The 14,519-nt window shown below is 45.4% G+C and overlaps 1 protein-coding gene across 1 annotated transcript in view; it reads right to left on the bottom strand.

The window, feature by feature from the left end:
- KIF3B (kinesin family member 3B) overlaps positions 1 to 14,519 on the bottom strand; it is a 46,804-nt gene that overhangs the window by 19,499 nt on the left and 12,786 nt on the right. Inside the window, exons 2-6 of the mRNA XM_063147454.1 lie at positions 11,620 to 13,086; positions 9,602 to 9,703; positions 4,680 to 4,802; positions 1,915 to 2,033; positions 1,493 to 1,606 (exon numbers count right to left, since the gene is read on the bottom strand). Coding sequence (XP_063003524.1) covers positions 1,493 to 1,606; positions 1,915 to 2,033; positions 4,680 to 4,802; positions 9,602 to 9,703; positions 11,620 to 13,023 — 1,862 coding nt within the window. The 5' untranslated portion in view covers positions 13,024 to 13,086. The remainder of the gene's footprint in view (positions 1 to 1,492; positions 1,607 to 1,914; positions 2,034 to 4,679; positions 4,803 to 9,601; positions 9,704 to 11,619; positions 13,087 to 14,519) is intronic.

Genomic DNA, 14,519 nt, shown 5'->3' with positions numbered 1-14,519 from the left:
ATACGTTCCCGAGCCCAATTCAAGATGCTGGTTTTAACCTATAAAGCCCTACATGGCTTGGGACCACAATACCTGATGGAACGCCTCTCCCGACATGAACCTACCTGTACACTCGCTCAACATCTAAGGTCCTCCTCCGGGTGCCTGCTCCGAGGGAAGCTCGGAGGATGGCAACAAGGGAGAGGGCCTTTTCGGTGGTGGCCCCCCCGACTGTGGAATGATCTCCCCGATGAGGCTTGCCTGGCACCAACATTGTTATCTTTCAGGCGCCAGGTCAAGACTTTCCTCTTCTCCCAGGCATTTAACAGCATTGAACGCTAAGTTTGTTTTTTAATGGACCGCAGAATTGTTGTTTTAAATGGATGCTGCTGTTTTTATGCTGTTTTCATGTCTCTGATGGTTTTTAAATTTTGTATATTTTTAACGTTTACTGTTTTTAGCTTTTGTGAACCACCCAGAGAGCTTCGGCTGTGGGGCAGTATATAAATGTAATAAAATAAATAAAATAAAATAAATACATAAATAAAAATCTATCTAAAGATAGTTTTCTATTTAAGATACATTATAGTCCAAAGGTCATGAAATAAGGATTAGTCTTTAATTACATAGCATGAGGCTGTACATTCATGCAATTTTTAATTTTTTTAGTAAATGAATTCCATTAATCCAGTCACAATGTCGTGCTCTTCCAGAGGTTTCTGTAAGATTATTGGGCAATTTTTCTATCTAGAAGATATTATCACAGATGCTTGGTTTTACAGTTCTCAAAACTGTGAATTTGTGTCTGCAGAGATCACAATCCCATTGTGCCTTTGCAAATCTATGTACACAGAATCAACCCCTGACCTCCAAGTTTCAAAAAATTCAATGAATAGGGTGCACTTTTGGGGGGGAGTGTCACATGATTAAATCGAGTCTTTCTGAGTAGTGATTTAAATCGTGATTTAAATAATGATTGAAATCAAATCCATCCTGGTTTTCAGAACCTTCAGCAGACACTGATCCAACATATTCAAAATAGTATCTCGACTCTTGAGAGCTAAAAAAAAATTAATCATGTATTTTAAGAAAAGAGACACACAAATTTGAGCTGACTTGCAGATATTATTCAGTGGAGAAAAGAAAAATATGAGAATCCCATTAAGAGTGTAGAACACTGCAAGATCAAAGAAACCAGAGCTCCTGCCAGCTGGTGTCTTGAGTGGCAGAACAGTGAGGGTGTGAGGGCAGAGGAAGGAAGGAAGGAAGGAAGGAAGGAAGGAAGGAAGGAAGGAAGGAAGGAAAGAAGGAGCAGAAACTCAGCAACCCTGAGGTGATCCACAGGACACCCATTGAGGAATGCATGGCTACACTTGGAACTAAAGTGCTGCTATTCACCCTTTGGGAATGGACTGTGGATATATGAAGATATACGAAGATATATAAAGATTAAGGTATCGGGCATGCCTCCCTTTCCCCAGTTCCGACAGTTAAGCTCAACAGGACAACTCACTCCAACCGCGTGATGGGGTGCAGCTTCCACTGGTCTTCCTCCTCATCAAAGAATGATCGGTTCATGATCTTGTTTTTCTCTTCCAAGGGAATAAAGTTTTCAATAATCAGGTGCCTGTGGAGATCAACAAAGGGCAAGGTAAGATGAAAATATCCTGTGGGAATTGACCTCTATTTTTCCTGCTGGAAAATCCCCTCCAGGTAGCCTAAGAGAAAATATCTAAGACTACTGCCTTCATTCTCATAGAATCATAGAATCACAGAATAGCAGAGTTGGAAGGGGCCTACAAGGCCATCGAGTCCAACCCCCTGCTCAATGCAGGAATCCACCCTAAAGCATCCCTGACAGATGCTTCAGCTAGCTTTGTAGCCCATTCCCAAGTACTGGGCCTTGACAGGATCATACAGTTGGCTGAAACCTACTTAAGCTTCAGCTCCCGCGTGAGCTCATTTTGGGTTTGCTCCAATTCTTGTCTTTCTTTGATGTGCTCTTCTTGAAGGTCGTGGATTTCAGCCTTCACAGCTTGCAGCTTGGAAAAGAGCTGAAAGGGAGGTTCACAGTTACAAGGGGGAACATGAAAGACCAAGCTGACCTCTGCATCTCAAATCACACAGATGAACCTAAGAGCGTTGGACTTTAATCCACACCATGAAGATCACTCAGTGATCCTGGGTGAATCTTTCTCAGCCTAACCCCACCACACAGGAAATTTGGGAGGAGAAAGTGGAGCAGTGAACGCCACCTTGGGTTCACCCATCCAAGGACACCACCCTGAGCTCACTGAAACAAGGGTTGGTTAAAATGTGAAATTACAAAAAAATAAAGTTGCCCTGTTACTTTGCCTCGTGGCTGAGTGGAGTTTGAACTTGGACCTCCAATGCAGGTGGCAGCCTAGTCCTCTTCACACTGGCTTCCAGACACTTATCTCTGGGTATCTTACAGTGCTTAAGAGTTACAAATGAAGGATGATTTTTACAAGCCAGGAGTCCTGCACTGTGCATTTATTTATTTATTTATTTATTACATTTATATACCGCCCCGTAGCTGAAGCTCTCTGGGCGGTTTACAAAGATTAAAAACAGTGAACATTAAACATTAAAACAAATATAAAAATTTAAAACTATCAAAACCATAAAAACAACAATATCCATTTTAAACAACCATTCTGGGGTCAGTTAAAAACTCCGCGTATGTTGTTAACTGCCTGGGAGAAGAAAAAGGTCTTGACCTGGCGCCGTAAAGATAACAATGTCGGCGCCAGGCGAGCCTCATCGGGGAGATCATTCCATAATTGGGGGGCCACCACTGAAAAGGCCCTCTCTCTTGTTGCCATCAAGCTTTTACATCAATGTAAAAGAAGGAAGTCAACCAATGACCTGACCTCTGGTGGTTTAGGTCTGAAAGATGTGGAACTGCGGCACGTAAGTCCTGGGGGCGATATCCCGAGGATTGTCCCGGGATCGTCCCTGTGCAGACACATGATGCACAAGGGATCCCGGGAGCAGGGAGGGATGATCCCTCCATTTCTCCAGGATATCGCCAAACCCTTTTTTCTCGGTTTTTCCCGTGGTCCCGGGACGATCCCGAGGACCGCAGGTGGTGTGGCTGGCTGTCCCAGCTTCTTCCCTCTTCCCCGCGAGTAGTGGAGGTCATCTGAGGGAAGGACCCGGGACGGGAAGAGTCCAGGGCCATCGGGGATGAAGTGGAAAGCAGGGTCAGGGCTTCTTTTTTTTTTTACTTACCTTTTTGATGGAGCACAGGCGCACTCCAGCTCCTTTTAAAAAATGGCAGACGCGACATCCTCCTTCCTCCCTGGACGTCGCACGCTGCGTGTGAACCCAGGGGGAGGAATCTCGTGATCAGCATATCGCGAGATCCTCCCCCACTCCCTCCCGGATCACCGGGAGGTGTAAACATGCCCCTGATGTTTATCTCCAGTCCATGATTTGCAGACTGTCAGTTTCACTGTGATGGGAAGGCAGGACTTTGCTAGCCAAGCCAAAAAACAACATTGTGGCCCCTGCCCTTTCCTTGGCAGCTTGGCCGACGGTCAGAGTAGGTGAAGCACCTCCAAAAAGTAGCCGCTGCGGAAGGCGGAGGAGCGAACTGATTTGGCCAAAGAGCCAGAGGTGCTGAGGGTGCCCCTGCTGTGCCGAGGCCAAGAAAGCGGCCTGTTTCCTTTTCCTACACCGAAGCAGGAAGGGGGCGCTGCCAATTTGGCCCAGCATGGCCAAGGCACTAAGGTGCACAGTGCCCATTCGTGTCAAAGGTGCTTGGGCAGGAGAACTTCCCACCTCTGCTTGACTGCTGAGATAGAAAATCTCTCACACTACGTGTTATTTGTTCCTATGTAACTGGAACCTCGTCTTAGATTTTTGGACGCTATTTCATTGGGACTACGTTCAAATCTATCCCAGGAAAGATGCATTATTGAAAGCCAGATGTTGTCGCTTTTGTGACTTATAGGGTGTCTTGTTTCGCACTGGCGGCTGCAAAGATCCGTGCACACACATTACTGGAGATTGTTTCAAATTGCCGTGATGTTGCTCTGATGTAATGATGGTTTTGTTTTTACTGTTTCCTCTTAATCATTGTTTTACTGCTTATTTGGCTCTTTTGACTCTGGTTTTTATTTACTGTGTTTCATATCTATAGAGCCTCGTGTGGCGCAGAGCGGTAAAGCAGCAGTTTCTGCAGCTGAAACTCTCCCCACGGCCTGAGTTCGATCCCAGCGGAAGCTGGTTTCAGGCAGCCAGCTCGGGTCGACTCAGCCTTCCATCCTCCCAAGGTCGGTAAAATGAGTACCCAGCTAGCTGGGGGAAAGGCAATAACGGCCGGGGAAGGCAACGGCAAACCACCCCTCTATAAGGCCTGCCAAGAAAACGTCAGTGAAAGCTGGCGTCCCTCCAAGAGTCAGTAATGATTCAGTGCTTGCACGAGAGGCTCCTTTCCTTTCCTTCATATCCATAACATTTCTGCTAACGGTTTTTATACATGCGATTTGTTGTATTATATATTTTTGAGTGCAGGGGCCTTTGGACATGAGCAACAAAAGTCTGTGAGAGTGACAGGAGAACTTCCCAGTGGCTTGTGCAGCTGTGACACATCTGTGCAGCTGCTATCAGCTCAGATGCAGTAAGCCAGATTTTGAACTCGGCTCTACTCCAGCTAGAGGGAGTCCGCTCACCTTTTTCAGCTTCTTAGTTTTTATGTCCACTTCCTGCTGCAGGGAGCTGTATGTCTCCTTCAGCTCCAAGGTCTCCTCATCTCGACTTTCCATCTGCTGTTGGATTTCTCGCTCCCGTCTTTTCTGCAAAGGAAAAGTCGGAGATGGTGGCTGCATTCAAACGGCACCCAGGCCTCAAGCATCGAAGCTTAAAGGTACTTCTGGCTGGAATTCAGCACTGCTAGGAAGCATTTCAATAATTTACAGCGGAAAACAGTCGTAAGAACATAAGAAATGCCACGCTGGATCAGACCAAGGGTCTGCCTGGTCCAGCACTCTGTTCACAACCAGCTGTCGACCAGGGACAAACAAGGCAGGACATTGTTCACCAGCACCCTCCCACCCATATTCCCCAGCAACTGGTGCACGCAGGCTTACTGCCTCGGATATTGGAGGTAGCACACAGCCATCAGGATTAGTAGCCATGGATAGCCTTCGCCTCCAGGAATTTATCCAACCCCCTTTTAAACCCATCCAAATTGGTGGCCGTCACTACATCTTGTGGTTGTGAGTTCCATAGTTTAACAATGCGCTGTGTGAAGAAGTACTTTCTCTTATTTGTCCTGAATCTCCCACTAATCAGCTTCATGGGATGACCCCGCTGGGTTCTAGTATTTTGAGCGAGGGAGAAAAATGTCTCCCTATCCAAATTCTCCATCCCATGCATAATTTTGTACACCTCTTTCATGTCTCCCCTTAGCCTCCTTTTCCCCCGAGCTAAACAATCCCAGTTGATGCTCCAGTCGCACAAAGTATTTCACACTTGACCAATCCATACGCTCATTAAGGATTGTTTTACGTTATTTTAAACCAGTTAAATTAGGGATGTAGATCCTCAGGCAAGCGGGCCAAATCCAGCCTGCCTGGGGACCCAATTTGGCCCCCTGAGTTCACCTGATGGTAAGATGCCCCCCCCTTTTTCCTGGCTCCATTTCCTTTCCCTTGACCACCAATGGTACGACGGTTTCCTGGATTTTGCAGTTTCCCCCCTTTCTAAAAAGCTGAAATGCCTCTCCTAAGGCTCTGATACTGGCAGCCAGACGTTCAACCTAAAATATGATCATCTTTTTGGCCCAGCTCCCTTCTGCTCTCAGCACACCCATCACTGGGACGCAGCTCCCAAGCGCTTTTCCAAAGTGGAGTTCCACCCTCGGGCTGAAAGCAGTTCAGCAATCCTGATTTATACAGAAAATATTGGGAGACTCTCTAGGCTGAAAATTTTACTGATTACCTGCGAGAAGAATCCCATACACAGTTAATTTGTAAGTAAATACCGTTGAATTGAACGGGCTTCACTTCCAAGTAAGTGTGCATCAGAAGCAGACGTACAAGCTGGAGCGTGTTCAGAGGAGGGCAACCAGGATGATCAGGGGTCTCGAAACAAAGCCCTATGAAGAGAGACTGAAAGAACTGGGCCTGTTTAGCCTGGAGAAGAGAAGATGGAGGGGAGACATGAGAGCACTCTTCAAATACTTAAAAGGTTGTCACACAGAGGAGGGCCAGGATCTCTTTTCGATCCTCCCAGAGTGCAGGACACGGAATAACGGGCTCAATTTACAGGAAGCCAGATTCCAGCTGGACATCAGGAAAAACTTCCTGACTGTTAGAGCAGTACAACAATGGAATCAGTTGCCTGGTGAGGTTGTGGGCTCTCCCACACTAGAGGCCTTCAAGAGGCAGCTGGACAACCCTCTGTCAGGGATGCTTTAAGGTGGATTCCTGCCTTGAGCAGGGGGTTGGACTCGATGGCCTTGTAGGCCCCTTCCAACTCTGCCATTCTATGATTCTAATTAAACCAGGGCTGCAGTGGCTGAAGTTACAGGAAGCCAGATTCTGGCTGGACATCAGGAAAAACTTCCTGATTGTCTGAGCAGTACAACAATGGAACCAGTGACCTAGGCTCTCCCACACTGGAGGCCTTCAAGAGGCAGCTGGACAACCATCTGTCAGGGATGCTTTAGGGTGGATTCCTGCGTTGAGCAGGGGGTTGGACTTGATGGCCTATTCTATGCTTCTTTAGCTCTCACAACTTTAAAAAGTACAAACATTTGATCTCAAAGCAGGGACTTCCATTCTATAAAGTGTTAAATGGCAGAGATTTTAAACAGTTTCTTAAAAACCGTAATAGACAAAAGAAGCTGTATATACAGCTTCTGTATATAAATCCCTGCTTCTGTTATAGCTCCTCAGTGCCTCCAATTGACACCCGGCTAGGCAACCTGAATAGATTTATCTCACCTTATCTCACTTTTTTTGTCCATGAAAACTCAACCAAAACTTTAATCTGGTTTTTAATAATAATAATAATAATAATAATAATAATAATAATAATAATAATAATAATAATAATAATGGTTTACTGGCTCAAAGCAGCTTGGGCTTTTGAGATTTAGTAATTTTCTGATTACTGACTAGAGTACTGACATCAGAGATGGAGGTTAGCCCATTATTCGCGAAAACAATTATCAGTTTCTGCAAAGGGGCTGGCTTTTACTGAACTGATATCGCTATAAAAGGGTTAATTCAGTCCTTCTACACCAGCGGTCCCCAACCCTTTTGGCACCAGGGACCGGTTTCATGGAAGACAATTTTTCCATGGACCGGGTGGGGTGGGGTTGAGGGGAAGGTTTTGGGAAGCAACCCCTGCCTCCCCACTCCAGCGTCCCGGCTTCGCTTCGGCTGGGCAGGCGAGATGGCGCCCCACCCCCAGGTACGCTGGAGTGGGGGGTGAAAGCAGCTCACCTGCGCGGCCCGGTTCCTAACAGGCCACGGACTGGTACCGGTCCGTGGCCCAGGGGTTGGGGACCCCTGTTCTAGACCATATAACATCTAATTGGAGGCCAAAATGGTCTCTCACAGACCATCCTTTCTGCAATAAATTCTGCATGTGCGCACCCAAGACTCTACTCAAGTATTATTATTAATATTTATTTATAAAGCGCCATCAATTTTCAAGGCGCTGTACAGAATAAAACAAAACAAGACAATCTGCCATATGGCTTACAATCTAAAATGTAACTCAGGGGTTTTTTCCATGACAATCTCGCGATTTTACGATCACAAGGTCGTCGCACGGGTCTACACGCGGTGCGCGACATTGTGGCGGCCATTTTTTTGTTTTAAAGAAGAAGGAGCGCATGAGCGCTCGTGCGCAGAAGAAAGGTCTTTTTTTTAAAAAAAAAAGTAATTTCCCCCGCTCTCCCACCACACCCCCAATGGGCGCAGAGCTCCTCGTGAGTAACCATGAGTTGCTGGGAAAAACTGTAGAATCATAGAATCATAGAATAGTAGAGTTGGAAGGGGCCTAAAAGGCCATCGAGTCCAACCCCCTGCTCAATGCAGGAATTTTGAGCCCGCGGAAAAAGCAGGCTCAAAGGCGAGGGTGAGATCCCTCCCTGATCCCGGGATCCCCTGTGCGTCATGTGAACGCACACAGACGATCCCGGAGATTGCCCCGGGATATCGCCGCATCTAGCTATGGCCTCAGTTAGACTGACATTTTGATTTTATTTAGAATTCTGTGTATGTGTGTAATTGTTGCCTTCCCTTTGTTTTCCCTCTTTCCCATCCTCCCCTTTTTCTCCCTAAATAGACTCCTTTTTATATTTGGACACTTGGCTCTGTTGTTTTCAAAGGGAATTCTTACCACACTCTTCCCCACATGAAACGCTGCAAGGTTACAAATTGACCGCCCTTGTTTTTAGTATTATTTTTAAAGGGTTTTGTTAAGTGTCTGTATTTCTGATCTTTGAGTAAGGAAGTCCGAAGCACGTTATTTTCTCCTAGGGCTGAGCTGAAGGGAGTGGTCATTGGCTATAGAGATCAGGAACTCCTCAAGCAGCTGGACAGACGAGGGTGCACTAGAAGATTCATAGAATCACAGAATCATAGAATAGTGGAGTTGGAAGGGGCCTCTAAGGCCATCGAGTCCAACCCCCTGCTCATGAATCCACCTTAAAGTATGCCTGACAGATGGTTGTCCAACTGCCTCTCGAATGCCTCTAGTGTGGGAGAGCCCACAACCTCCCTAGGTAACTGGTTCCATTGTTGTACTGCTCTAGCAGTCAGGAAGTTTTTCTTGATCTCCAGCCGGAATCTGGCTTCCTTTAACTTGAGCCCGTTATTCCGTGTCCTGCACTCTGGGAGGATCAAGAAGAGATCCTGGCCCTCCTCTGTGTGACATCCTGACTGGTGGCAGCCTATCAGGAATTATTTTCCGGGCCAACCCTTGTGAAGAAGGGGTCCCCCAAGAGGGAAAGTCATCCTCACTCCCAGTCGTTCGATAAAACAGCCGTTCTCCCTTTTACCTTCTCTTAAGACCTTGCAGGTTCTTTTTTCATTTTACTAAGTTTCGATTGCTCAGAAAGTATTCAAACAATAAAGGTTATAAACCTCTTATGCTTGAACAAATAAACAGGAAGGAAGGAAAACACACGACGCACTGACAACATCCTTGGTACAAGCATCATGAAATTAAAGGGACCTGCAACAGAGCACCCTTCGCCTAGCTAAATGAAACCTTCAGAGGCAATATATTTTTCAATATCAGCTGCTAGGAGCAACAGCGGGAGACAGAGCTATCGCTCTCGTGTCCTCCTCGAGGGCTTCCCAGAAAGGCTTCTGGTTGGCCACTGTGGAAATCAGAATGGTGGACTAGATGGGATTTCTGGTCTGACCAATCAAGGCTTTCATTACATCTACAGCTGTGCTCATCCATTTCAAAGGCGCTTGCCCAGGAAACATTCCCAGCAGATTTTATCAGAACAGCACGGAATTATCTTTGACCCAGAGGGGAATAGCAAGCCGCCCAGGACCACAACATAGGGCTTCTCTACACACTCTGGAATCATTGCCTTCACAACAAACTTGCTCTTCCATCTCACCTGCTCAGCAATCTCCTGCCGCTTCTGTTCCAAGATTTTCTGCTGCTCATTTGTGTGATCAACAATATTTTTCCCTCCAACAAGGAGTTTGCTTTCCATTGCCTGAAAAACACAAAACAGGGAATGGGTGTGGGGGAAAGAATCCCAGTAATCATATAATGAAGAATCTCACCATTACTACTTCCCAATAATTATTATTATTATTATTATTATTTTATTTATTTCTTACCAGCCTCTCCCTTTGGATCGAGGCGGGGAACAACATTAGAACAGGAATCAATACAGCTTAAAAACTCATGATTTTACATTGATCTGGATAGGCCTGCCGGAAAAGGCTAGTCTTTAAAGCTGCCTTAAAATCAAACAGAGAGTTAATTTTACGAATCTCCTCCGGAAAGGCCATTCCACAATCTGGGGGCGACAGAAGAAAAGGTCCTCTGGGAAATTGATGTCAGCCTAGTTTTAGCTGACTGAAGTAAGTCCACCCCAGAGGACCTGAGTGTGCGGGGCGGACTGTATGGGAGAAGGCGATCCCGCAGGTAACCTGGACCCAAACCATTTAGGGCTTTAAAGGTAATGACCAACACTTTGTACTTTGCCCGGAAACTAACTGGCAGCCGGTGTAGTGATTTTAACATTGGGGTAATATGCTCACCCCTAGATGTACCGATGACCAACCTGGCTGCCATATTTTGAACTAGTTGAAGTTTCCGAACTAGGTACAATGGTAGCCCTATGTAGAGCGCGTTGCAGAAGTCAAGCCTTGAGGTTACCAGCGCGTGCACCACTGTCTTTAGGTCTTCTGACTCTAAGAAGGGGCGCAGCTGGCGTATCAGCCGAAGCTGATAGTAGGCACTCCTGGCCGTCGCATCTATCTGGGCTGTCAATTGGAGTGACGGATCCAGGAGCACCCCCAAACTGTGAACACAGTCTTTCAGGGGGAGTGTAGCCCCATCCAGAACCGGCTGACACACCTCCAAACCTAGGTCAGAGCCCTTGACAGCAAGCACCTCTGTTTTGTCTGGATTCAGCTTCAGTTTATTTTTCCTCATCCAGCCCTTTACCGCCTCCAAGCATTCATTCAGAGGAGGAGACACACTATCCTTAGCTGACACTGTTATTGTTAATAATATATATTATTCATATATATTTAAATAAATATATATATATAAAAATATATATTCCCCGGCATGGTTGTCATATGAATCATACTTCATACCAGCTTCCCCCAAAGTAATTCCCAACATTCCCTGACAGCATGGTCAGTAACTGTGTTGGTTGGGAATGCTGGGAGCTTTAGTCTGACACATCTGGAAGACCAGGTTGGGGAAGGCTGCCTTATACAGACTTCGACCATTGGTTTATCTTTCCCAGAAGCATCATCTCAGAAAGAGAGAGGTCTTTTCTCTTTTTCATCTCAGAAAGAGAGAGGTCTTTTCGAAACTGAAGATATAAAGGTTTGAACCTAGAATACAGAACCCGTGTTCCATCACTGCACCACGGCCCTTCTCAAAATGCATCCCTCTTTTACTTGAAGCTCTTTCGGCAGTTTGCCATTCAAGGACTTGGATCAGGTTAGCGTCCTCTTTTTAATCAGGAATTTCTAGTAATAGTCCCATTAAACTTAAAGAAAACACCATTCTTTGCTCGTCCTACACGTCTGGCTGACCCCTACCAAAATGGAAACCAGTTCCACATTCAGCTCATGAAGCTGTGATGGACGTTCTTGGCTCTATCAGGGATTGATACATCAGGAATGAAGATGGCGCCTTGGAAGCTACAGCCCAACACAACGAAATACCTACACCTCGCCAATTGTGGGCTGCAGTGCTCTGGCCATGAGTAATTTGGAAAGAAGCACTTGTAAATAAGATTGTCATGGCCACCAATTCTAAGTAGAATGTTCATCTCAACTTCTACATGCCTGAAATTTCCAAACTTTACTAGAGAAGCTCTCATTGGAAGCCCACCCTGCTCTAACTGTCTGAGTCCACAGAGCTCAGCGAAGAGCCGCTTACCTTGATTTTGGCACCCAGTTTTTCAGCAGCTTCTTTCTCGCGTTTCAGATCTTCCATCTTCTTCTCCTTCTCCTTCAGCAATCTCATCTTATCTTCGGCTACCAAGCTGTGATCCTCTAGAATGGCCTTCTTCTCTATCTCCAGCTTCTCTTGCTGCTGCTTCCAATAGTCATCTTTGTCACCCACTACCTCCTCACCTTCCTCACCATCTTCCTCTTCGTCTTCTTCCTCCTCCCCAACAACACTTCCATCCCTCCTCCGCTCTTTCTTCTTCCTCTTCACAACGGATCGCTTTTCCAGCTGTGCCTTGAGCCGAGCAATTTCCTCCTGGAATTCCCGCAGCAGTGCATCCTTGGGATCTTCGTTCACTCTTGGTTTGTTCTTGATGTTCTTGGCACGGTTGGCATACCGGAGAGTGGTGAGGGTCTCCTCAATGTTATAGGAGGCCGGGCCAATGTTGGCCACCATCACAGTCTTCGCATTGCCACCTAAGGAGTCCTGAAGCAGCCTGGTTAGCTTCGAGTCCCGATAGGGAATGTGAGTGCTTTTGCCATCCACTAGGGCGGATATGACATTGCCCAGAGCGGAGAGGGACAAGTTGATCTTGGTCGCTTCTTTCAACCTCTCCCCCTGGGCTCCGGTCTTAGACTGGCGCTCACTGCCAGCAAGGTCCACAAGGTTAAGTTTCCCAACCCGTATGTGGTTCTCCCCATCGAGACCCACCTCGCTGCATTCTATCGTGATCACAAAGATGGCATGGGAACGGGAGCTGTGCTCGTTCATATTGGTAGCCCCCACCGAACGATTCTGGTTCCCCACATTCATCACATGTTCTATTTCCTTGACGCTCTTTGTGACGAAAGAGGACAAATCTTTTACGTACACTCCTGTGTCTGGCCTCTCCTTCAGCTCCAGCCTCTTGGACTGATCCTTTGATAACAAGTCCCTAATTTCTTCCTGGTAGATCTCCAAATAAGAAGCCCTCACCAGGTACTGCTGGTTCTGAGACCGGGAGATGTGTGTGAAGATGTGGTCAAAGGAATTGGGAATGACCCCTCTTTTCTCAGGGTCACCACGCACCCCTTCCATCGTGTAGGTTTTCCCCGTCCCAGTTTGCCCATAGGCAAAGATGGTCCCATTGAACCCCTGCAGCACTGAGTCCACCAGGGGTCGGAACGTCTCATCATAGAGTTCAAACTGTTTGGAATTCCAGTCGTAAACAGCATCAAAGGTGAAGGTCTTTGGCAGCTCATGAGAGGTTCCCTTGGGGTTCTTCACTGATACCTGCCCTAGCTTGACGTCTACCTGGACCACTTGTTCGTAGGAAGCTGCTTTCTCTTTGCTGTTCATTGGCCGGCATCGTACCACCACTCTGACCGACTCCGAGCACTTTAACTTCGACATGACAGCAGATTAATACTAGGGGAAATGATGACGAAACCAGGAAGGCCAGGGTTTTTTCAAAACCTAGAAAGAATCAAACACAATAATTGAACACAGTGATGGGCAACAAAACAGCTACTACAAAACAGGGTGATTTGTTTTAAATCAATTTGTTTTAAATCACGATGATGTCCTCAGGGAGAGGTTTCATCTCTCTAATGAATGTAATGTGCCATGGGTTAAAGACGGCTTCTCTGCCAAAGGGTGGCTACATGTGGCTATATGCCAGATTTGCATTCCTTAATGGTGGACAGCAGACAAAGGGGAAAACTTTCGACCAATAGAGCACCGAATGTAACCTATGACTCGTTGAGATTGTGCACCTTAACTTGAAAATTGAATGTAACTTAACTTGCTAATCCAGAACTGACCAACAGAAGAGTTAGAAAGAGATTAACACCCTCTTGTAGTCAGGCCTGGATGGGTGCCTCTATCTTGTGGAACCGGAGAGCACCCCCATACTGCAGTATCGGAAGTAAATGGATTGAGTGTATTCTCCAGCCTCGTGTGTTTGATTGGCTGTTAACGCACCGGGGAAGCGGGCCTTTAAATCCCTGGTTAAGGGACAACAACGATTTAAATCACTACTCAGAAAGACTCGATTTAATCATGTGACTCCCCCCCCCCAAAAAAATACACTCTTCCTCGCTATATTTTACACAACTCAGAGTTACCGACGACTCATTCTTGCTGCAATAATCTTAATATTTACAACCAGATGAAGGTTTCATTTTTAGCATAGCAATTTTTCAGATTAGTTTTACAGTTTTATATATATATAAAAATACTGATTTGGTTACACTATTAGAAACACATCATAGATAGACAATTATGGAATTATTGCAAGGTGAACTATCTCCAGTTTAATAGGTTAATCATTCATATAGAAATCATATAGTATATTTCTATAGAAATGAAATAAATAAATAAATAAATATTTGGACAGCTTTTCTGCTGTACCTTATTGGAAGGAGAAAAACAAACTTACAGAACTCACTGGAAGAGCATGACATTGTGAATGGGTAAATGGAATTCATTTACCCAAAAATTTAAACAGCCTCATGCTACATAATTAAAAAACTAATCCTTATTTCACTTTTGCACTATAAGGTGTCTTAAATGGAAAACTATCTTTAGATAGATTTTTTCCTCAAAAAGCATTTTATTAAAAAAAAATCTGATTTAAATTTTAAAAATCCCCACCTCAAACATGAATGTCCTGGGTGCATTTGAGCAAGTCAGGATCTCAATAAAAGCTCAGGGTTATTGCAAGGTACAACTACAATATGGAATAACAACATATAAGGTTTGGCCAAAACGCCTGAAATGTTTATATGTTTCCTATTACGTTTCAATAATAATTTCGTAACTCAAAGCAAATGGCCTTTAACTTAAGTTTATGTAAATCTATTCTCCAATGTCTTTGATTAAAAATTAGAAATACAAGTTTTTTTAAA

This window comes from Elgaria multicarinata, chromosome 1, assembly GCF_023053635.1.
Source record: "Elgaria multicarinata webbii isolate HBS135686 ecotype San Diego chromosome 1, rElgMul1.1.pri, whole genome shotgun sequence".
Classification (NCBI taxonomy): Eukaryota; Metazoa; Chordata; class Lepidosauria; order Squamata; family Anguidae; genus Elgaria; species Elgaria multicarinata.
Note: the sequence above shows the minus strand (reverse complement) of the source record. Positions and strands in the feature narration are given on the sequence as shown.